This window comes from Gadus chalcogrammus, chromosome 16 (assembly GCF_026213295.1).
Source record: "Gadus chalcogrammus isolate NIFS_2021 chromosome 16, NIFS_Gcha_1.0, whole genome shotgun sequence".
NCBI classification, from domain to species: domain Eukaryota; kingdom Metazoa; phylum Chordata; class Actinopteri; order Gadiformes; family Gadidae; genus Gadus; species Gadus chalcogrammus.
This window is the reverse complement of record NC_079427.1, coordinates 27087681-27110795: the sequence shown is the minus strand read 5'-3', so window position 1 is coordinate 27110795 and position 23115 is coordinate 27087681. Positions and strand designations below refer to the sequence as shown.

The following is a 23115-nucleotide window of genomic DNA, read 5'->3' as shown; positions in this document are numbered from 1 at the left end:
TGAAAAATTAATATTTTCAAATTCAATAAAACACTGAATAATACAGCATGTTTCTGTTCCTGAAAATAACCATCACTATACCTTGCACAAGCAGAAAAGCATGGCTTGAAGCTTCCCCTGCTACATTCAGGGCTTTGACCATGATACTGGCCGAATCTTCTGCAGTCACATCCCTTATCACCAGCTCACAAACGTGGTCCTCAGGCCAGTACCAGTATATACGTTCTGACTTCTCAAGCTGAATGCCGTTCTTGAACCACTGACATTCGGGTTCTGGTCGTCCGACAACCCTGACTCGGAATTTAACCTCGTCCATCGGCGCAACGGTCTTGCTAGTAATACGCTCCAGGATCTTGGGAGCTTCCATACTGGGAGAAAGCTGAATCCTCTCTGGTTTGAAGGTGGGGATGGTCACGTTCCCCTGTTCCTCTAGAAGCTTTCTCTCTGCCTCTTCTTTTTCCCGCAGGCGGTGAAGCAGGTCTTCTTTTGTCTTCTTCAGTAGGTCCTCATAAGACTCATCCTTCCTGCGAGACTTGAACTCCACAGCAGATATTGACTCATAGAATCCTTCCTCTGTTCTGCGCTTGAACTTGCTCTTCAGTTCATCCGACTCCTCTGAGGTTTTCTCGTGGACAACTCTCTGGGTCTTCTTCAGTTTGACGACCTCTTTCAACTGGGAGCTCTCACTAGGTCTGTCCACCTTCATGATGTCAAAGCCGGGTCCTGCAGACTCTTTGGACTCTGCGGTTTTAGTGTCAGGTGCACGTCGGAGTACGGACCTGAAGTCCTCTCTCTGCGTGATTTCTATCTTCACAACATGTTCTGTTGAGCCTAGAGGACTATCAGCAACCACCTTGACCTCTCCTGAATCATAAACTTTGACATCCACTATCTCCAGGTAGTAAATGCCATCATAACGCAGTCTGTATCTCTTACTCTTGCGAATAAGTTGTCCGTTAAGGTACCAGTTTACCTTGGGTGTTGGATAACCAGTCACTCTGCAACGGAATCTCGCCGTTTCTCCTTCAAGAACTCTTGCTGGATCTGGAACCAAAACAATGTCAGGTTTTGTCTTCTCTTTCTCCTCATCAGTACTGACACCGGTGGGTCCTCCCTCATGAGCCATGCGCTCCATCTCATCACTTCTGTGTGTTCCCCTCCTTCCGTCAGGAAGCTGTGAATCTTCAACAAGGCCTTTCTCATCCTTAACAATGAGGGTGGCAGAAGTTTGATCAACTCCAAATTTGTTTGTAGCTCTGCAGGTAATAACACCGCTGTCTCTTGCGTAAGCAACTTCATAGTCAAGACTGCAATAGCCAAACTCATTGACCATGCGCAGCCTATTGGCAGCATCAAGAGGTTTGCCATCGTGTAGCCACTCAACTACCATAGTGGGGTCACCAATAGGAGTCAGTCTGCACTCAAAATGAGCTGGCCCAAAACGCTTCATTCGGACAGAAGTCAGCTTCTTCTTGAACTGTGGTTTCTGCTGCTTCTCTTTGTCATAAAGGTCTCCCTCCTCCCATTGGTCTTGGCCATAACGTTGATGAAGGGGCTCCAATTCAGGAGCAGCAATATCTTTAGCCTTGTAGGTTCCTTTGGTTATAATCAGCTTCCTCTCTGGTTCACGCATTGCAGAGTCTACCTCAACATTGACTTTACAGCGAGTGGTATCTCTTCCAGCCTTGTTGATGGCTGTAGCTGTGTACCAGGCACTGTCAGATCCAGCTGATGAAGTGATCTGGACTTTGGCCTCTCCTTTAGTACCCTCGATCCTAAGAGACATTTAAACTAATTAGTGAAATGTATTTGCCTTATCCATATATTCCCTGAAAAATCTTTCCTTCAATTCTAATAATTGTAAAACAATGGAGTTAAATATCAGGTAAATTACTTACTTGATGTGTGGGTATTTGTGTGGGGAAATAATATCACTGTTTTTCAGCCAGACAATATCAGGAATGGGGTTTCCGATGGCCCTGACAGCCAACTCCACAAGAGTGCCCTGCTTCACACTGATGTTCTTCAGTTTCTCAGTGAACTGGGGACGTGCCAGGCTTTCTTTAGCTGTGGATGTTTAAGGACATTCATTGCATCATATTTTTTATCCCTCTCGTTTGTCAAAAAATATTTTTCATCTGTAATCGACCTAAAATCTTACCATCGACACTCAAAGTGATGGAGACTGAGGACTTTCCAGCTCTATTCTGAGCAACAACTGTCCATTCTCCAGAATCGTGAGGCATGGCTGTTACAATGATCAGAGACTGTGTTCCATCTTCTTTAACAACAATCTTGTGGGTGAAGTCATTGACAACTTGATGACCTGTGTAGAAGAGGATACGTTTATATTCAAAAGTGGGTTTGATTACCGGCACGATTATAATTTATGTTCAAATTTGTTTGTTTTCATTACCATTGTGGAACCAGTATGTTTCAGGCATCGGCCTTCCGACAACCTTCAGGTCAAATCTGGCAGTCTGCCCCTCAGCGCATTTACATGAGGAAGGCTTCAGAACAAAGACAGGTTTGTAGAGTCTCTCCAGCTGAGCTTCGTCCGTCTCATCAAGCCTGCGAGCCGGAGAACGAGCAGGAGAGCGGCTGGCAGAACGGCCAGGGGAGCGACTCATAGAACGAGGGGATGTAGACCTGGGAAAATATAGGACATTCATAAGTACCATCATATTCAAAGAAAGAAAGCTTTACCGCAATTCATCTCTTCTCTGCCAACATACCTAAATCTCTGCATCGCAGGCTGGGGGGTGTATCTTTGAGGTGTTGTTGCCCCAGAGGGTTCCACATACAGCTTCCCAGAGCTTACAGCATTACCCTTCATGTTGCTGGCGAAGGCGGTGTAAACGCCCTCATCCTCTGGAAGCACCACAGGCAGACGAAGGCTTGCTCTGCCATCCTGAAGGACCTCCATCTGATAACGGCCGCCATGTTGAAGACGGTTGCCATCCTTGTACCATGCAATCTGTTGACGGAAAAAAAGGTCTAAGAATTCTGGTACATTCTTATTGAGCCTTCTTCAAAATTAGCATTTTCCTTTTTACCTTGGGAAGTGGGACTCCATCCATTTTACAGTGGAACGTGACTCCCATTCCCTCCATGATCCTGTAGTTTTTGACTAGTGTGGCAAATGTTGGCTGCAAGGCTTCGTGTTCTACTGCGGTGACTATTAGTTCTCCATCCTCTGTCACAATGTGTTGATAGGTAATCGTCATGATCCGGAGCTCAATCTCCTGGATGATCCTCTCCTCAAATGCAGATATATGGAATTCCTGAAATATAAATAGGATTAGCCTGGCATTGCATAGATCCTTTCAGACATTAGAGTCAACTGAAGTATTAGGAAATACCGTTTCTGAGACGAAGCTCGTAGGGGTGGTCATTCTCCTCTGTTCCATCTCGTACTGGCTCACGACCAATGTGGGCCCCTGCACCTCTTCCGATTTGTAAGTCACATCATACTGCTTCATGTAGGCATCATATTCCTCTACAGACATCAAGAGAAGACAGCTGTTCAAACATAACATCTACAGATACCATGGAACAACCTCAAAAGATAGCCAGTGGGCAAGCCTGCAACCTGTGCTTAAGGTATTGAATGATGACCTACCTTCCTCCAGCAGAGTCGCTGAAGCTGAGGCTTCTCCAAGCTGGTTCTTGGCAAAAATTGAGTAATCTCCTGCATCATCAGCAAAGGTCATGGAGATCTCCAATCTGCATTTTCCTGACTCCTTCTTGTAGGCTACTTTATATCTGAACAGGATATTGGGCAGATTATTATGCATAAAGTCATATCCGGCAGATGGGAACAAAGGTAAAGTGTTTGGGAATCTACCTGTATCCGGTAGTGAGGGGCATGCCAGTCTTCTTCCAGATAATTTGTGGTTTGGGACTTCCTCCGACCTGGCATTCAAACACCACACTTCCTCCCTCCACCAGCCTCTGGACACTGGGCTTCTTGATGAAGAACGGTGCAGCTGATGTTCTGTCTGTCTCAACGTCAACACTGCCAGGACATTTTACATTAAGAGATGGTACTAATTTCTGGTCAAACAAGTTGCCTCAGGGAATATATTTAAATTGAAACGTTGATTAAGTACCAGAAGCATAAACCGTAACTTACGTTTTCTCTTGTGTGATTCCAAGTTCTGAAACGACGGATGTAGTTTCTTCTCTGCTCTCAATATCTTCTGACACTGAATGAATTGACAACAAGATTTTTGTTGCTTTCAATACTGTAAACTGTCAAACCTTGTAGCCTTGTTGCCTATAGTAAAATAATATTGCCAAACATAATCTTACATACGTCTTTAATTGTTATTGCATTAGGGAACAGGAAAGATGAAAGCTTCAGCTCGACTTTTCAGTAGATTGTAACTAGTAGCAAAAACTAGTACCTTTGACGAGCAGATAGCAGGACGTGCTGACTGTTCCAGCCTCGCTGGTTGCCGTGCAGGTGAAGCGGCCGCTGTCTTCAGCAAAGGCTTCACGGATCACCAGACGGGCAAATCCATTCTCATAGCTGATCTGGAAGTCAATGGAACTCTCGATCTTGTAGTCCTCTCTGAACCACATGATGACCGGGCTGGGATGAGCAGTGATCTGGCACTCTAGAGTCACAGTCTCGCCCTCCGTAACAGTCAGGTTCTTTAACACCTACGTTAAAGACCAGAGGAATGGCTTCAGCATTCACGCCACTGATTGATCATTATTTTGCAAAAGTGTAATAGATCTCATAATAAATGTATTCTTATTGTATTGAAACTTACAGCAATAACTCTAGGAGGAGTGACTGGATCCTGAGTTGGGACCAGGGCAGCCTCCTGGAGAGAGACAAGAACAAACAAGACCAATGAGTTAATTGGTTAGTGAGCTGGTTCAGAATGACTTTCTTGTTTCAGGTCTGTTGGTACAGGCGTGAATGGAAGCCAAAGAAACGATGACAAAGAAGACGAGACGTTCAGAAAAAAGGAAGAAAATGAGAGGGAAGATGGAACAAAGGTTGTCTTAGCAGACGGGTTGCAAAGTTAGAAGTGTTTCCATGGGAGACGGGTCTTTAATGAAGCAGATGATTTGTGAAGGAAGAGGGGTTCTCTGATTGGCTTTGGCAGTGGAGGCGTTAACCAAGGTGTGTACAGCCGAACAGAGGAGGGTAGGAGGGTGCTGGGGAGGGTGGAGCACAGTACCAACCTGAGGCTCCCAGTCCTCAAATTCCTCCTGGGCCACTGTCAGCCCAGCCTGTAAGTGAACCTCAGAGTGGTATTGGGGGTCTCTAAAGGGTGGAGGAGAGGCCTTGGGGGTCAGGCGTGTCTCCACAACCCTACGAGAAGGACTGGGAGACTTGACTGCTTTGATGATCATTCTAGTGGTTGAGTGGGCGGATAAGTCTTTCTGCAGAGAGGAAATGGCAGAGCCTGCCCGCGAGACCTGACCGACCCGGGGAGAACAGTGTTACTAATGTCAACCAGAGAAAAGCACCTCAGAGCAGGTTGAACATCAGAAGCTGACAGCACTGCCAACCTGTTTCATGGTAAATGGCCGAAAGCTATTTCGTTGTTTTGGTAACCAATTAAAAGGAATTTTCAATATAAAGGTGGTATTAGGAAATGATAGGACAAAATGACGTGTTATTTCTGTGATATCCTAGTTGATATTTTAATTGCACATCACACTATAATTTTTTACGATGGATGGTGATTTAGTTTGAAATCATTGGCCTATAGCGCCTTACCTCATAGCTAGAGTCATGTTTAGGAACATTAACTTTAGAAACGGTAAACTTTGGAAGAGGGGATGGTGTTGAAGCTGTTTCCCCCTGGCTGCTGTGTTCTGTGGTTCTGTGAATCTAAAGTGACCGACACAGTTCAGGGTTAAGTGGTCAAGAAGTATCATACCTCATTTGAAACATCTGGAAAGCTTTGACAAGGACGCCGCCCCACCTGGGAGATGTTAGATGTATGTTGCTCTGATGTTGTACTGACAGCAGATGACTTGGCAGCTGTCATTCTAACATGCGTCTCTGCAGCTTCAGTTGCAGCCTGCAGCTCTAAGACAACATGCTCCTCTTCAGCTCCAGATTGCTCCACATGCAAAGGCTGACGAACACGAGCTAGGTCAACAGCAGCCATCACTGTGGCCACTGCCCCCGCTCTTCCAACTCCCTCCCCCTGGAGACAGAACAAGCAGCTTGTTGGATACAGCACATAGATATCACAGTATCTATGGCAACATCATCATCAACTGGATGGATACAGCACATAGATCTCAGTGCATCTATGACATTGTGTTGATTAGTGTATACATACATAGGTCGATGTTAGGTTTCAAATTCAATAAAATACAATAGCGTATAATTTACTTCCATATGTCCACAAAAAAACAACTTATCCATAGCTGGCAGTCTATCATTTGATCTTTGAGCCGTTCAAGTTGTGATTTCTTCGTGAAAGTTGCTCTACATCATAAAACGGATGGAGGAGGAAGTCATATGTCGAGGAGGGGGTTATGGATGTGGTGGTGGTTTTCACTAGATCTCCATCAACTTGCACCTCTTGTATAGGGACATTTTCACAACGAGAGGCTGGTTGAACGTGTATGCGAGCGTCGTTCAATTTCGCCATAGTGAACGATGCTCACGCACTGTTTACCGGCAGCCGAGGATTAACTGTAACCAGCCGCCAGCATGGCTTCTAAAAACAATGACACCATTGTGGCACGTACCGCTGAAGCCAAAAGTGCATATGAATATAGGGAAGAGTTTTATGAACAAACGACTACAGATTTGAACAGTAAAAAACACTTATTTTTATGCAAGTTATACCCCCCGTTGTCTGAGGAAACAAGTCAGATGAACCACATCGACAACGAATTTAAAAAGACATCTAATTGAAAAATCTGACCACTCTCGGGAAATTTTGCGACTTAATGACGATCATCACAAGAAGGATAAGCCTCAAGCCAATAGTCACAGAGTTCCTCCACCCAAGTCAAACTAACCGCATTTATAAAGGACTGGCAGATGCTGTGATTTTTCACTTTCTGCATAATATGACACATTGTTACAAACTTGCAATGTTTTTTCTTGGCTTTAAAAAGTAATCTTGATACTTTAGTAGTATACAGTAATTAATTTAGTTTGGGCAGTGTTAATGATTTGGGGGGCTGGGGCTGGATGGGTGGGAGGAGGTTCTACTGAAAGAGAATAGAATAATGAAAGAAGAAATTAATTAACAGTTTATCTTCTGAAGGAGTTCAAGTACCTCGTGGTCTTGTTCGCGAGTGAGGGTACGATGGAGCGTGAGATTGGCCGCAGAATCGGAGCAGCGGGGCGGTATTGCGTTTGCTTTACCGCACCGTTGTTACGAAAAGAGAGCTGAGCCGCAAGGCAAAGCTCCAAATCTACCGGTCGATCTTCGTTCCTATCCTCACCTATGGTCATGAGGGTTGGTTGATGACCGAAAGGACGAGATTGCGGGTACAAGCGGCCGAGATGAGTTTTCTCAGAAGGGTGGCTGGCGTCTCCCTTAGGGATAGGGTGAGAAGCTCAGCCATCCGTGAGGAACTCGGATTAGAGCCGCTGCTCCTTTACTTAGAAAGGAGTCAGCTGAGGTGGTTCGGGCATCTGGTAAGGATGCCCACTGGGCGCCTCCCTTGGGAGGTGTTTCAGGCACGTCCAGTGTGGAGGAGACCTCGGGCAAGACCCAGGACTAGGTGGAGAGATTATATCTCAACACTGGCCTGGGAACGCCTCGGAATCCCCCCGTCAGAGCTGGTCAATGTGGCCTGGGAAAGGGAAGTCTGGGGCCCCCTACTTGAGCTGCTCCCACCACGACCCGACCCCGGATAAGCGGATGAAGATGAGATGATGAAGATGGTTTTATTTTCTGGGACTGTGAACTTAGTTCAAAATTCAAAATTGTGAACTTTGAACATGAACTAGTTCATTTTAAACTATGTGAACTGAACTTTGTGCAAGCTCTTGTGAAGTGTGAACTTGCACAACACTGGCTAGCAACATGGTCCACCATGGTCACGCCACTCTCCCACCGTCCTGGGAGCCCAACTCACCACCCATCCATACCACTGACCTCCACCGTATGTTAACCCTCACCACCACCCAACCATACCACTGACCTCCACAAACAGCATGTAATCCTCATCATCAACCAACCATACCACTGACCTCCACATTATGGTAACCCTCACCACCACCCAACCATACCACTGACCTCCACACACAGCATGTAAACCTCACCACCACCCAACCATACCACTGACCTCCACCGCATGTTAACCCTCACCACCACCCAACCATACCACTGACCTCCACAAACAGCATGTAATCCTCATCATCAACCAACCATACCACTGACCTCCACATTATGGTAACCCTCACCACCACCCAACCATACCACTGACCTCCACAGCATGTTAACCCTCACCATCACCCAACCATACCACTGATCCTACTGCTTATACCACACAACTTTAACGCAATCCAAAAAGTGTTCGAGAGCATGATAGCAGAGTGAAATACGCCAGCTAATTTGGTCTTCCTAGGGGGTGTTGTCTCCTCGTTCATGTGCCACGCTCACAGGGAAAATGTGTCAGAAGTTTTATTTTGAGCTGGGTAATGGTAGCGTGTTATAATTATTTTTTACCATTGAAATATACTTCCATTTATCCATAAATATTACAAGAGATATCAGATTGTTCTCTTATGCGACATGGATCCAACCCTAAATAAGAGAAAGCTTCAACTAAGTACATTGGCAAAATATATTTTTTAATTCAATACAATACAATAGTATTGTGTACCTTTCTGTGCCTACATACATGCAGCATACTCATCACATAAGGCTGGCAGTCTATCGTGTGATCTTTCAGCAGTTTCAGTTGTGGTTGCTTAACTTCTGAGAATAATTAAACCCAAGAGCCACAACTCATGAGCTGAGGTCAGGGCAGACTGTACGGCCAGAAAAGGGTTAGTGGCAGATTATTTTACTTTCAGAATCTAGGTGAGCTTCCTTTCATTCGATATTAATATTATTTATTGTCAATCTTATACATCCATGGATTGTCTGATTTTTTGGAGATATTAAAGGGACCTTATTTTATTACCACTTTTCTGAACCTTTACAAGCCACATAAAAATGACCTTATCACCCTCTAGAGCAGGGATGGCAACTGGCGGCCTGCATCCTCTCTCAGTGCGGCCCATAGATAATTTCTTGAAAAATGCGGACTTTCTTTTTTAACTGCAACTGAATAAGTCAGCCATTGTAATTATACTGTTCGCCGATAGAGGGCGCTTCCGCGCTATTCGCCGACCCCCTCACTGCTGCTGTCGTAGAGCAACCATCAGAAACGCAGCTCGAACCTGCTGCTCGAACTCTGCGTGCTACAGTCAGATCCGTTTTTTCAAGCGATGGGATGGGAATTTCATTTGGGAGACTGCTACCAGAGGCATGTTTTCCACTCCTCAGGGATTTTGCTATCTCAATGGCCAGCATGTTTGGGAGCAATTACATTTGTGAGAACTGCTTTTCAAAAATGAAGCACATTAAGTCAAAAGAGATGAACAGGCTCACGGATGACTGTGCTGATGACTGTCAACTTGTTCATCTGATGCGGATTGGATGCACAAAGAATGACATTGATATTCAGTCTATTGTGCACCAGGAGACGAAACCACAAGTATCTCATTAAAAAGGAGACTCTAACGCCCCGTGCCCACTACCTCCTTCAGTCAACGGAGGTGGGAAGGCGTTGCTGACTGATGGGGGAGTAGTCTTTGCAGAGGCATCCGTCAGCCAATCAAATCGCTTCGCCGGGTTCTTCCCGCTACTTCCTGCTTGTTGCGATGCAAGATGACCCGCTTTCCCGCTTTCCAGTATCGTCAGAGCCCGAGTCGCGTCACAGTGCTTAAATTTGCAGACGCGATCTGATTGGATGACGGATCCGTCGCTGCCGAAAAAGTTGAACATTTTTCAACTTCTTGACTGAGCCGAAGGCTCCAACGGAACGTACGGATCCACAATGCATTGCGTGTCCGTCCCCATTAAAGTCAATGGAGATCACGCAACGGACGCATGTAGTGGGCACGGGGCGTAAAAGGGGAATTGGAGCAAGCCATGCCAGATGTAGCACTTAATCTTGGGCCACTGTTTTCAATTTTGTGCCGTCATTGAATGAGGATGTACTGCGATTTGCAATGAAAATAATACTAATCACTCATGAGGCTGTTGTTTTTAAAACAAGCTGTTGTTTTTAAAACAAAAATGCATTTGAGCATGGAAAATATGAAATTAATGTATGTTGGTAACATACAGACATATATATACAAATATAATAATTATTTCGTAGCGTCTCTCATATCCGATTAGTTGAAGAGCGCGGTCATGTGGCCCTCTGATGGAGAAGATGAAAAATGGTGGCCCTCTTTATCATGAAAGTTTCCCATCCCTGCTCTAGGGACATCACAAGTCGGACTGTTGACCAAGATGTATGAAGGTTAGATTGGTCTACTAGCCTAAGCAGTGGACTGGACCAACTATATCTGGGTCAACTCTCCTTTTATACCTGTATATCGATATGTTTATCGCTCACATGAACTCATTCACTGGTCGCTTCTCCATGCTCTCTCACCTCTTGTAGTGAAGCAACCTGCTGAACCTGCTGGACGCCATACGAGCCCTGCCACTGCTGCTCCATCTGCATGTGGGCAGAGCCGGTTTGCATCTGGGTGGAGCTGGTCTGCATCTGGGAGGAGCTGGTCTGCATCTGGGATAAGCCGGTCTGCATCTGGGAGGAGCTGGTCTGCATTTGGGAGGAGCTGGTCTGCATCTGGGAGGAGCCGGCCTGCATGTGGGCAGAGCCTGCTTGCATCTGGGTAGAGCTGGTCTGCATATGGGCAGAGCCTGCTTGCATTTGGGCAGAGCCTTCTTGCATCTGGGTAGAGCCGGCCTGGATCTGGGCAGAGCCTGCCTGCATGTGGGTGGAGGTGCTCGTCATACTGGTGTAGCTGGCAACCCCCGTTGCCCAGCCTCCCTGTTTCCACGGGGGCAAGACCTCCGGTGAGGAGGACACCTGGATGGAGAAGAGGACCAATCACATCCCAGTTGGATAGTAATGTTGTTATGATTGATGTGAGTTAATGAAGAGTTTGGAAGTTCCAAGAAGCAGTTCTCACCCGTTTCCTGGTCATGAGAGGAGATCTGACTGGTCTGATGGGAGATACTGAGGGCCTGCCGGATGGAGACACAGATCTGCAGAGAAACAACATGTTTAGTTCACTCACACATTGTACTCATACTAGGACCATCCACAGCTCAGATCACCAGTGGCCCCGCCCTCAGCATCATGCTGCCTTTGTCATATTGACGTGGCAGCAAGGAGCACAGCTGGTGGGTTATGGAAGAAGAGTTGGTGTTCTTTTCAACGCATGCCAAATATTCAGCTGTAGCTGCAGATATCAGCGTGGCTTGTTTGATTAGTATGCATTACCTGACAGGTGCAGGTGTAGGGGCCTTCACGTGTCGGACAGGTGAAGGTGACTGGTGGCGGCCTCCGGTTACCCTGGAGACCATCGAAGGTGGGGACTTGGAGGTGGGTTTGGGAGGAACCCTTGGGGGGGTCTTGTGTGCTAACCGTTGAGTCATGCCACCTCCTTCTACATGCATCTCCATCATGGTGGCGGCCTGGAAACCAGCCTCAACTCTCTGAGGACGAAAAAACCAAATCAGTGAACTGGGGAGCAACGTGTGACAGTAGCTAGGGAAGTTGGACCAGAAGTTGCTTCTGGCGACTGGGAAGAAGCAGAGAAAGTCTTACCCTTTCCACTCTGGTCTGGGAGGAGGCCATCTGAGAAGAGGACACCACCATCTTGGTTTTCTTAGTGGGCACAGCATCCTCCCCTGTAGCAGATACACATCTCTAATCAGTTAGCCTCATGCTAACCAACAGTATGTATACGAGGTTAGCCTCATGCTAACCAACAGTATGTCTACAAGGTTATCCTCATGCTAACTAAAGGTTTGTCTACAAGGTTAGCCTCAGGCTAACTAACCGTACATCTACAAGGTTAGCCTCATGATAACTAACAGTACATCTACAAGGTTAGCCTCATGCTAAACAACTGTTCCAGCTGCTGCTGTCTGGTAGACGCAACCGCAGCATCCGGTCACACACCCCCAGACTCAGGGACAGTTTCATCCCACAGGCCATAAGTCTCCTGAGCTACTTAGCACACCATTTTCACACCAGTTTATGCTGCATCTAATTTATATATTATTATTATTATAAACCTATTGTTATCGTTAGTGTTATTATTATTCCGCCACGTTTGAATTACACAGCCGCTCGCAAAACATTATACAGCTGTAGAGGCTGACTCAAGATCAAGTTAACGTACCCCAATCATCATCAAACGTGGTGTAGTAAGAGGCGCATGGGTCAAGATGAACCTATCGAAATTGAATCCATATCGGGCAATAGGGAGTACTATAACAATTAATTGAGAATGCAACCTCTCCAAATTCTACCCAGATTGGTAACAATTGACCTGTCGCTAAGTCACACCCCCCGTCGTAACCATGACGAACTCGGATAAACAAACCAGACTAGATAACAAAAACATATGGAAAAATGTCAGCTGACAGTATATCCGAGCAGGTTTTGGATACGTTTTGGGTGAAAAATTATTTAATTTCTTCCAGGAGCATTCAAAAGGGTACATTACGCTATGGAGGGGTATATTCAAAACTTTAAAATACATACAGAAGGTTACAAGCTTAAATTCAGTTGGTATTCTGGCCTGCCACACAGTCTGATCCACATTACACCCTTTTTCTTGTCCCGTTGTGGCTTGGGAAAAGGGATGAAATATACCCCATGCTGCAGCCTCTCGGGATACCGACTGTGTTACATGTACCCCAAGCACATCGTTTGACCACGTTTATTTTTTTTTACACAAACAACATAAATCCACCATTAAATTGTTATATTATGCCTCCTCCCTGTTGTTTTCAACAGAGTTGTACGAGCTGATGCCCGAGTATAGTAGAGGCTGGAATGCCATTGGCTCATCTGCGTTCTAAGGGCGGAGCTTAGCGACAGGTCAATTAACTGAAAATGCAGACTTTGGACAGACATATTTTCTGACACCTTTCACTTACAGTCATTAAATCCTGTAGACATTTGGCTCCCCTCATGTTGAGCAAATGGAAGGAAAGGAAACCCAGAACCGGTAACATAAAGGCGGCTGGATGTCCAAATCAGACCAATCAATATTAGGTGACTAAAGGCGGGGTTAACTTGAGTCAATCATCACCAAACTTGGTGTACTTAAAGAAGCATAGGTCAAGGTTAACCAGGCTAAAGTTCATCAAAATAGGATTATAGGAGGGAATAAAGCGATCAATTGAAAGCTTTAAAGACTCATAACTCCTCAGCCTTTTCACGTACGGTCATGAAGTTTGTTTGGCCATCCGCAGATTCACCTAAGGCTAGTCCAGCGTTGTCAAGCGTATGCAAACAAAAAAGGTCTTAATTGTCTTCGTCAGGATCTTTATTGTCTGCGTCACAGACTTAATGGTAGATCAGGGTCTTAATGGTCTATCAGGGTCTTATTGGTCTGCTTTAGGCTTGGCACCCATAAAATGCTGCTTGCAGCTTTAATTAGGGGTCCGAGCAGCGAAGCTGCTTGGTCCCATATTGTTTCTGTAACGTTGGTTTTTTTTCTCAAATTCTGTAAAAGTCATACTGCAGCCTATTCCGTAAGTGTAAAACTCTTGAAATTTTCAGGTATGGTTATCAGTAACCCCCACTACCCATAAACCCAAATTTGTGGTACTGCAGCCAAAGTTGGCGCTATTGTAAAAAATCATGAATTAGGCTTATTTCTCCTCACCAGATTGACCTGGACTCAAAATTCTTTCAGAATATTAATCTCTATAATCAAATGCATTTATAAAACCCCACAATTTCATATTAAAGCTAAACATGATAAAAAGATTAACAGGCTACAAAAGTAATCAAAAAATTCACCAAAATCGCCACATAACATTTTTAGACTATGTCTCGCAAAAATCATCGAACAGAATTTGTTTTATTTTGTTCCATTTGACTCGAGAAATATTGGCCAATAAAGTCGGAGCAGGTAGCCCATCTTTCTTAAATTACAATTTTGTTATTTTATAAAACAATATATGACTATTATCAGGTGGATACCAATACCCCCCACTACCCATAAACCCAAATTCTTGTACTGCACCCAAAGGTGGTGCTATTTAAAAAAATCATGAACTAGACTTTTTTCTCCTTACTAGATTGACCTGGACTCAAAATTCTTTCATCATATTAATCTCTAAAATCAGATGCATCTTTTTCGCCCTGGTCTTCTGCTTTAAAAATGTTTACTTTTCCCACGATTTCATAGAAAAGCCAAATCTCCACAGTCTCAACCCATTTTGCCTATGTGACCATTTTGTTATTGTATAACTACCATACGGCTATCATTAGGGGTATACCATTAACAGTGCACATTTTCAGATCCGTACTCTTTTAAGAATGCCCTTAATTCTCTTGAGAAATGTGTGATTGGAGTTTTCTTGATGTTGTGTGCTTATCAATCGACATTTACACCACGTGAATGAGGCTTCATGCAGTTCAGTAATGTCAGTGGCTCAACGGGGTAATGTCGTGTACTGGTGATCCTTAGGTTGAGAGTTGGAATCCTGATTAGAGCATTATGAACAAGCTTAACATGACATTCTGTCATTGCCCCTGATTTAAGAAACACAACATTGAACAGCACCTGAAGGCAATCAACATTGCGGCTCATCAGTTTTCAAGAATCTGACTGCCAAGACACAGTATGGCGTTAAGGACTGCACTTAATTTCGTTGTACTTGTTAAAATGACAATAAAGATATTCTATTCTATTCTATTCTATTAAGGGGATCTTCTTCATTAACCATTTTTCCTTCATAATTAAATCTGTCATATTTATATTTCTTCCTTTATTGTCCTTGACTACAAATGTTTAATTTCCCCAGAATTTCAAAGATTTTTCAGGTATATGCTTTGAAGAAAGCCCTTACTTCACTTGAGAAATGTGTGCTTTGAGTTTTCTGGTTGTTGTGTGCTTATCAATATACATTTTGACCATGTGAATGAGGCTGCAGTTCAGGTTTATAAGTGGAACATCTTTCCTTTAATATGACAAGTTATATTTATACATCTTCCATAAGTTTGTTCTTGACATTTAATTTTGCTCGGACCCCGTTAATCACCGCTTGTGGTTATATTTATTATTACTATTATATTTGATGTATAGATTTTACATAACCACTCAACTCTTTTACATCGGTACATAAATATTCTAATTTCACATTTTTATATTCCATGTAAATTCTATTTTTCTATTATTCTATTTTGTTTACAGCTATTATTATTATATTTTATTCTAATTATTTCATGCCCAGTTTTCGTTTCTCTTACACTTTTTCTTTTGCATTGTTGAAGGAGCCTGAGACTCAGGGCTCCAGAGTGCGACCTATTAGGTTGCATATGCGACCTAATTTCTTAAGGTGCAAGTAAAAATTGAATGAGGTCGCTCCGGTGCTACTTGCAGGAGGACGATTGAAAAAAAAAACGTTGTTTTTTTTTCTTTCTTTCTCTCCCCACTCCTGCGGTTGTGGTTGATAATAAAATCGTACTTTCTGGCTCATTCCTGCGAGTCCACTACTCTCTCTCGCTCCGTCTCTGCCTGCCTGTCTGTCTGCACCTTTTACAGTCTTCTATGGTCTGCACTAGGGATGGGCAAAATGATTATTTTACGGGAACTAGTTCTTTCAGTTCAGTTCACTATAACGATTCGTTTGTTTGATTCGTTCGTTACGTCAGATTACATCATTTGGTGTCTGCCCCCCCCCCCGCCCGCGAGACGGCCGTGAGCATAATTTAAACGATTTCTAGGCTCTAACCCCCGCGAAAATCGAGAAGATATACTATATAGTATAACCGAACGTCCCACCAATATTTATACCACTTGCTTACTCTCTATATTTCATTCATGGTTTCACATTTATAATTTTATTTTACTTTACATTTAATTCTTCATTATTCAGGCATTACAGAACTTTCATGGTCATAAATACAAAGTACGAACTGCAGTTTAATTTCTTTGTTTGTTCTTAAATTGACGTAGAATGGAGCAAAGACTCGACTAGAGGTCAAGTCTATTTTCGAAAAAATGTAGGGGGATATACGAGTGGCCCCACGTCGAATGGTATGACCCAAGATACGTCAGACAGAGAAAGCGCGCATATTCGACGGTACCGCCTTGTCATTTGTTTACCCATGTGCCATTGCAACACCATTGCTACCTCTCATTGGCTGAATCTTTCAGAACGTTGTAGACTCAATCAATATAAATCGCGGGGAGACGAAGCTCTGTTCGTTTGTATATTTTATTTACGTGACCATATTTTTGGTTTATGTTAAAAAAAAAGAATCAAAGAACCAGTTCTTCTTGTTTTGGGGAACCAGTTCTTGTCGTTCACGTTCGGGATTCGTTCGTTGTGAACGAATCGGTCGCGACCGACTCATCCCTAGTCTGCACACACTACACGTACAAATGTGCCAGAGGAAACAAATGCGGCTGTGGTTTAGTGGTGCAACGGTTCACGGGTTTCCCGTGATCCATACGGATCAACCCTCACGGTTCGGGACGCAAGTGATCCGCGGATCGGCTGATAAAAAAAGAAGTTGTTTTTGAACCGGAAACCGGAACCGGAAGCGGTCATATTTATGTTTGGTTGTAGTCTTTTCGCTCGGTTCTCCGTATCAACACAACAGTAGGGCTAGAACCGAGCGAAATTACCCTTGCAATGAGCAATGAGTCTTCCAACCGAAATCAATGGATTTACAAAATGACAAATAAAACACGACAGAAACTGTATTTCCCTACCATACTTGATGAAAAAAAATGATGAGGATGTCTGCAGCATTGTCTTGGGAGAGTGTAGACTCTAAACTCTCCCCTGGCAATGCAGACATCCTGAATTTAAAGTTGTAAATCCAGGGTTAGTGATTATTTACTATTTAGATTGCAATTTTTTTAAATATTGACTATGCTTAAAGGAAGCAGGATTATTACCTAATTTTTCACTTTATATTGTTTTTACACATTTGAAGTTTTTATTTAAAGTCACATTTGTCTCGTTATCTTTTTTGCTGTTGTTGATCCGAAAATGATCTGACCCGTGACTCAAAAACCGTGACACGATCCGAACCGCGAGTTTTGTGATCCATTGCACCCCTACTGTTGGTGGTGGTGTTGGAGAAGGGTTAGCAGAGGAAGCGACAAGAATCTCAGATTCTTCTTCTGAAGACGACAGTGACAGGTTGGTCGAAAAAGGCGGGGGGCAGTGGAGAGAAAAAAAAAAGTACAGTTTTCAACAACAATGGCTGGTGCAGTTCCCTTTGTTACGATATGAGGGACAAGCCATGGTGTGTGTGTGTACTGCAGGACATGTGGCCTGTCCGTTTCAGGCAGGACACATTTTGTAAATGGATCTACACAATTCAAAGTTCAGTCATTAAAATTACTCAACGAAAGCCAAAAGCACAAGACGTGCAGGGGCCGCTGCATCACACGAAGCTCCCAGCCCCCCCCCCACCTCATTTAATAGGATAGATGAGAGCAATCGCTCGGCGGAGAATAAAGAAAAATCATCAAGTTTAACACCGCCTACAACATCACTAAAGAGGGCCTCCCGTTCACAAAAAAAAAAAAAATATGGTGCTACCTAATTTGTTTTGGTGCTACTAAATGAAAAGCTAGGTGGCACCAGTGTTACCTTTGAAAACGTTACTTTTGAGCCCTGCAGTGAGACTCAAGAATTTATTTGCCAGCGACTGCTGCTGTAATTGCTGTGTGTATGAAAATAAACCATCTTGAATCTTGAATCTCATTCTAGACTGTTATACAGAGATGGTGAATACAGAAACATGTCATTAAAGAGCATGTATGGGTTGGATAGTACAGAGACAGGTCATTAAGGAGCAAGAAAGGGTAAAATAGTACATAGACAGGTCATTAAGCAGCAGGTATGGGTTGGACAGTACAGAGACAGATCATTAAAGACCAGGTAGGGGTTAGACAGTACAGAGACAGGTCCTTAAGGAGCAGGTAGGGGTTAGACAGTACAGTAGCAAGACAAAAAGTACATCCACATGATCTTACCTTGAACCAGGAGTTCAGCAGTAGAGGTAGCTCTTCCACTGCTGTTTGCGGCGTTTACAGAGTACATCCCAGAGTCCTCTGGGAAGGCTTTAGCAATCAGTAAACTGTAAAGGTCTGCTTCTTGAACAATTTTAAAATCGGGGGAGCTCTGTATCTCAGCTCCCTCCCTGGAGAACTTCACCACTGGTGTAGGGATTCCTGTCACACGAACATCCAGTCTCACTTGGCTTCCTTGTCTTACTGTCAAACTCTGAAGTCTCTGAATAAAGTTGGGTGGCGAAGTCTCAGCTGTTGACAAAAGGAAGAGATTTTAATAAGTCTATATTTGGTTATGTTTGGTTCTAGTAAGTCAATTCCTGTTGAAACTGTTCTATTCTACCAAGTCTCACCTGTAACTATTTGCTTGGCAGTACTACCTGCTCATGTCTCACCTGTATCTAGTAGCTCAGCAGTGCTACTTGGTCACGTCTCACCTGTAACTAGTAGCTCAGAAGTGCTACTTGGTCATGTCTTACCTGTAACTAGTAGCTCAGCATAGCTACCTGCTTATGGCTCACCTGTAACTAGGAGCTCGGCTGTACTACCTGCTCATTTCTCACCTGTGACTACTAGCTCATCAGTGCTAGTTGGTCATGTCTCACCTGTAACTATGAGCTCAGAAGTGGTACATTTGTCATGTCTCACCTGTAACTAGGAGCTCAGCAGTGCTAGTGGCTTGTCCTGCACCATTGGTGGCTCTCAGAGAAAATCTTCCACTGTGTGTGGCGGTCACTGCAGGGATCCTCAGAACAGCGCGGCCATCGCTGAACGAGATCTGAATGCCGGGAAGAGAGGCAGCAGAAAGGATCTGGCCATCACAAAACCAGCTGACCTCAGGAACAGGGGAACCTGGTGGACATTAGGCATCAGTTAGCATGAGCAATTATCACAATCTACCAGTTAGCAGACGCCATTAGCATAAATCCCCAGTTAGCACGATCCACCACGTAGCATTTAACACTATCAAAATAAGTTAGACACACTACATATGGGTCTGGCAGAGCTAGGAACTCGAGAACTCATATATATATATATATATATATATACCAAAATGTACGCTAACTAACAAGAACTGAACTACAATGCAAATCCTAACCCCTATTCCAATGCTATAAAATGCTTCTTACTGCATTAACTAATACTAATTAATGTTAATTAATAGTTAATTAATGTTCCGTTATTGCAAAGTGTTACCATCAAATTTGAGCTCTACCCGATAAACATATCTAGATCATCAGTATTATGGAGAGGGAAATATTTAAATGATACCATGCTTAAACTTTGTAAAAAGAGGTGTATGCGTTCAGATGTTATCCTCCATTTTGGTTCTATTTATTTTAATATGATTGAAGATTACTTAGATGACTATATTGGAAGGGAAGTGATTTTTCTTACCACTAACTTGAGCCTGAAACGTTGCAGCACTACCCTCTAGTGCCACAACGCTTTGCAGCGGCTGTGTGAATGTTGGCGCCTTTGTCGACATGTTGCTTGGCACCCTGCAGAGAAAATAAACAGTATTGAGACTACTTTCATCTATTGACAAATATTATGCATGTGTCAAATTCACCAAGTCTGCATGGGTTGTGTTTCAATGTGTTATGTTCTGTAGAAATGGGTTGTGTGTTGTTGTGAAGAAAAGAGATATTTTTGCAGTATTGTGTTGAATTGTGTTGCATTGTGTTGTGTAGCAATATGTTGTGTAATAAATACCTTGTGTTATGTTGTTTTTGTAACACAAACTGAAATCTGTAACCTATTTTGTAAGAGAGGATGCCATCATGGCTCCTTTAGATAGCGTGGTAGATTTGTTTATCCAATGTGAATGAAAACATTAACAGTTTTGACTATTGACCTAGTTACCAATTTGTATTACTCAAATAATGGCATTAATCAAAACAATTGCAGACATAATCACACACTCCATTTCCCAGACAATTTCTTCCTAGTATTAAACATTATGGCATTTCAACCCCCCAAGCAAACGCACTAGAAGCACATAGAAAACATTAGATAGCTATAATCTGTGAATCCAAGGCCTCCAATAGAGAGAACCACACCCCAGCTGCTTGAGGCATAGCTGCTTAATAACGACACATTTATTTATAGATGTCAAGAGGTTTCTAATCAGAGCAGAACCCTCCCACCTGCCACTTGAGACTCTCCACTGGGGTGTTAAACCGGTACCCAGACCAGCAGACTGGTTTACACAGGCCAGTCTAACCGAGGCTAGTATAGAGTCTAACCCAGGCTAGGATTGAGTCTAACCAAGGCTTGGATAGAGTCTAACCCAGGCTTGGATAGAGTCTAACCCAGGCTTGGATAGAGTCTAACCCAGGCTAGGATAAACCAACCCAGGCTTGGATAGAGTCTAACAGACATGGGGGCCTGTCCTGTCTGCCCCAGTCAGAAGCGGAACAACTGGAGGGGCAGTCTCGCTCTCTCTGCATTCCCCAGGCCTTAATTACTGAGCAGCTGTTGTGCTGGCTCTCTGTCAACAGTTGAATAACCTCCTCTCTCTCTCTGCGCTACAACAGTATGGACATTAACCAACACTCATTTCATTAGTCACGAGAGGCAACTCTGATCTAACACTGGTCCAAAATGTAGAAAATAAATGTTAGAAATAAGTATGACAGGATCAAATATAAATAGAGGGGGGGGGGGGGGGCGGAGCTTCAGAAAGCGTCTGCTGGGGGAAGACATCTCTGTCACCATAGTCTATTCCTGGAGGTTGTGGAACATCACAAAAATATCTAAAAAGCCACCAGCATGGCAAGCCCTTAAACCAAACACCCTGAGAGAATTCTCAGCACCACCAAGATGTGGTAAACCATCCAAGTTTTTCAATGATGGGATGTTAAACATTGAATTGTTACCTGGATTTCAAATTGTAAATCCATAGACAAACGTATGGTCGCAATGTAAAGACTGAAACACAAACAATAATCAGAACTAATAATGATTGATGTAAATGTACACTGATATTCTAAACTCAGAAGAATTATGTGGTTCCTTGAGGAGAACCATGACCTGGGGGAGAGAGCAGCCTCCAGAGCCCAATGGAAATGTGTCTGAGAACAGGTTCAGACAAATGGAGGACTTCTGATGGAGGCCTCAATACCACGACTCACTGGGTCTAAAAATACCCTCCCCTTCTTGATTGACAGCCACCATGTGGCAAATAGCTGGAGGTGGAACTGATAGCCCTGCTGCTGATTCCCTTAAAAAGACATGGCCACCCAGCCGAGACGCCACTCTAATGCAATCAGGGGCTATTCTGGGAAGCTCCTAAATCGCCTCACCACTTTATAACCTTGGAAATGAAAAAGTAACAGCAAACATTGCATTCTTCCACTAGATTGATTATTTCACAAACAAATGTTTCATGAGATGAACTCTTGGTTCCAACTGTTTAAGGTCAGGTAAGAGGTAAACTTTGACAGTGTTACAATGAACAGTGGCTGGACTCTTCACATATGATATAGAATAGTGAGGAGCAGCATAAGGAAGTTAAGAAGTGAATAAGCCACTTACTTGTGTCCACAAGGATGCCTGGTTGGATGGGACTAGGCCCAGCTGTGGTAAAACAATCTCCTTATCCAATGATACTGTCAAAAAAATCTGAAGGAGAACAGTTGAGCCTCAAAAGAACCCAAAAAACAAAACTACACCGAGACAAAGCCGTGTAGTTTTGTTTTTTCCTACGCAATCCCTACACCCGAGGCAAGGCTGGGAATGCTCCAACTGCTCAGAAGTGTCAATATGGTTGTGTTACTTTTTATACCCCTGGGTGGCCCTGCATCATCACCCTCCTCAAAGCCTTATTGGTCAACCTGCTTGTGCAAGGCACCATGGGAGGTCAGTAGCCATTTTATGCAAGCTCACACCTGTCAATCACCTTACACACAGAAAAACATATAGGCAGGCAAACAGACAGTTGACAGAGACAGGCAGACTGCAAGACAGGCGGACAGAATATTATTCTGCAGAAAACATCTTCTTCTTTATGAACTAATTTATGAATTTATTTTCTCACTTAATTTTTAGCTCATGTGCTGAATTCACTTTACTATTACACTTTAATTCTATAACTTATTACTCTGATTATGTTTTAGGTCCCCAAATACCACTGCAGCCATCCTAAAAGGTCTGGATAATACATTGATAATACATAAAGCAGAGGGATCAAACTGAGGAGAAAACTCAGACCTATCTGGTGCAGGACCAGGGCCGGGAGGTGTTCTGGTCTGTTCCAGGACAAGGGCCGGGAGGTGGTCTGGTCTGTTCCAGGACCAGGGCTGGTAGGTGGTCTGGTCTGGTCCAGGACCAGGGCCGGGGGATGGTCTGGTCTGGTCCAGGACCAGGGCTGGGAAAAGGTCCGGTCTGGTCCAGGACCAGGGTTGGTTGGTGGTTTGGTCCAGGGTTGGGAGGTGGTCTGTTCCAGGAAAAGCACTTGGAGGTGGTCTGTTCCAGGACCAGGACTGGGAGGTGGTCTAGTCTGGTCTGGTCCAGGGTTGGGAGGTGGTCTGGTCCAGGACCAGGGCTGGGAGGTGGTCTAGTCTGGTCTGGTCCAGGGTTGGGAGGTGGTCTGGTCCAGGACCAGGGCTGGCAGGTGGTTTGGTCTTTTCCAGGGTTGGGAGGTGGCCTGGTCCAGGACCAGGGCTGGGAGGTGGTCTGGTCTGGTCTGGTCCAGGGATGGGAGGTGGTCTGGTCTGGTCCAGGGCTTAGAGAAGGTCTGGTTTGGTCTAAGGCCAGGGATGGGAGAGGCTGAGCTAAGAAACAAAGAATGTGGGGAACATCTCTCTGACGGG

At 44.1% G+C, this 23115-nt stretch overlaps 1 protein-coding gene across 1 annotated transcript in view; it reads right to left on the bottom strand.

The window, feature by feature from the left end:
* LOC130405687 (titin-like) overlaps window positions 1–22069 on the bottom strand; it is a 172367-nt gene extending 150298 nt beyond the window's left edge. Inside the window, exons 1-23 of the mRNA XM_056610858.1 lie at window positions 21839–22069; window positions 19697–19800; window positions 18947–19150; window positions 18263–18550; window positions 11845–11927; window positions 11518–11732; window positions 11204–11279; window positions 10660–11100; window positions 5952–6179; window positions 5744–5857; window positions 5203–5439; window positions 4782–4835; window positions 4410–4668; window positions 4136–4208; window positions 3848–4018; window positions 3623–3765; window positions 3363–3499; window positions 3057–3284; window positions 2736–2977; window positions 2417–2649; window positions 2162–2326; window positions 1899–2067; window positions 82–1775 (exon numbers count right to left, since the gene is read on the bottom strand). Coding sequence (XP_056466833.1) covers window positions 82–1775; window positions 1899–2067; window positions 2162–2326; window positions 2417–2649; window positions 2736–2977; window positions 3057–3284; window positions 3363–3499; window positions 3623–3765; window positions 3848–4018; window positions 4136–4208; window positions 4410–4668; window positions 4782–4835; window positions 5203–5439; window positions 5744–5857; window positions 5952–6179; window positions 10660–11100; window positions 11204–11279; window positions 11518–11732; window positions 11845–11927; window positions 18263–18550; window positions 18947–19150; window positions 19697–19787 — 5545 coding nt within the window. The 5' untranslated portion in view covers window positions 19788–19800; window positions 21839–22069. The remainder of the gene's footprint in view (window positions 1–81; window positions 1776–1898; window positions 2068–2161; window positions 2327–2416; window positions 2650–2735; window positions 2978–3056; window positions 3285–3362; window positions 3500–3622; window positions 3766–3847; window positions 4019–4135; window positions 4209–4409; window positions 4669–4781; window positions 4836–5202; window positions 5440–5743; window positions 5858–5951; window positions 6180–10659; window positions 11101–11203; window positions 11280–11517; window positions 11733–11844; window positions 11928–18262; window positions 18551–18946; window positions 19151–19696; window positions 19801–21838) is intronic.
* Window positions 22070–23115: the final 1046 nt, after the last annotated feature.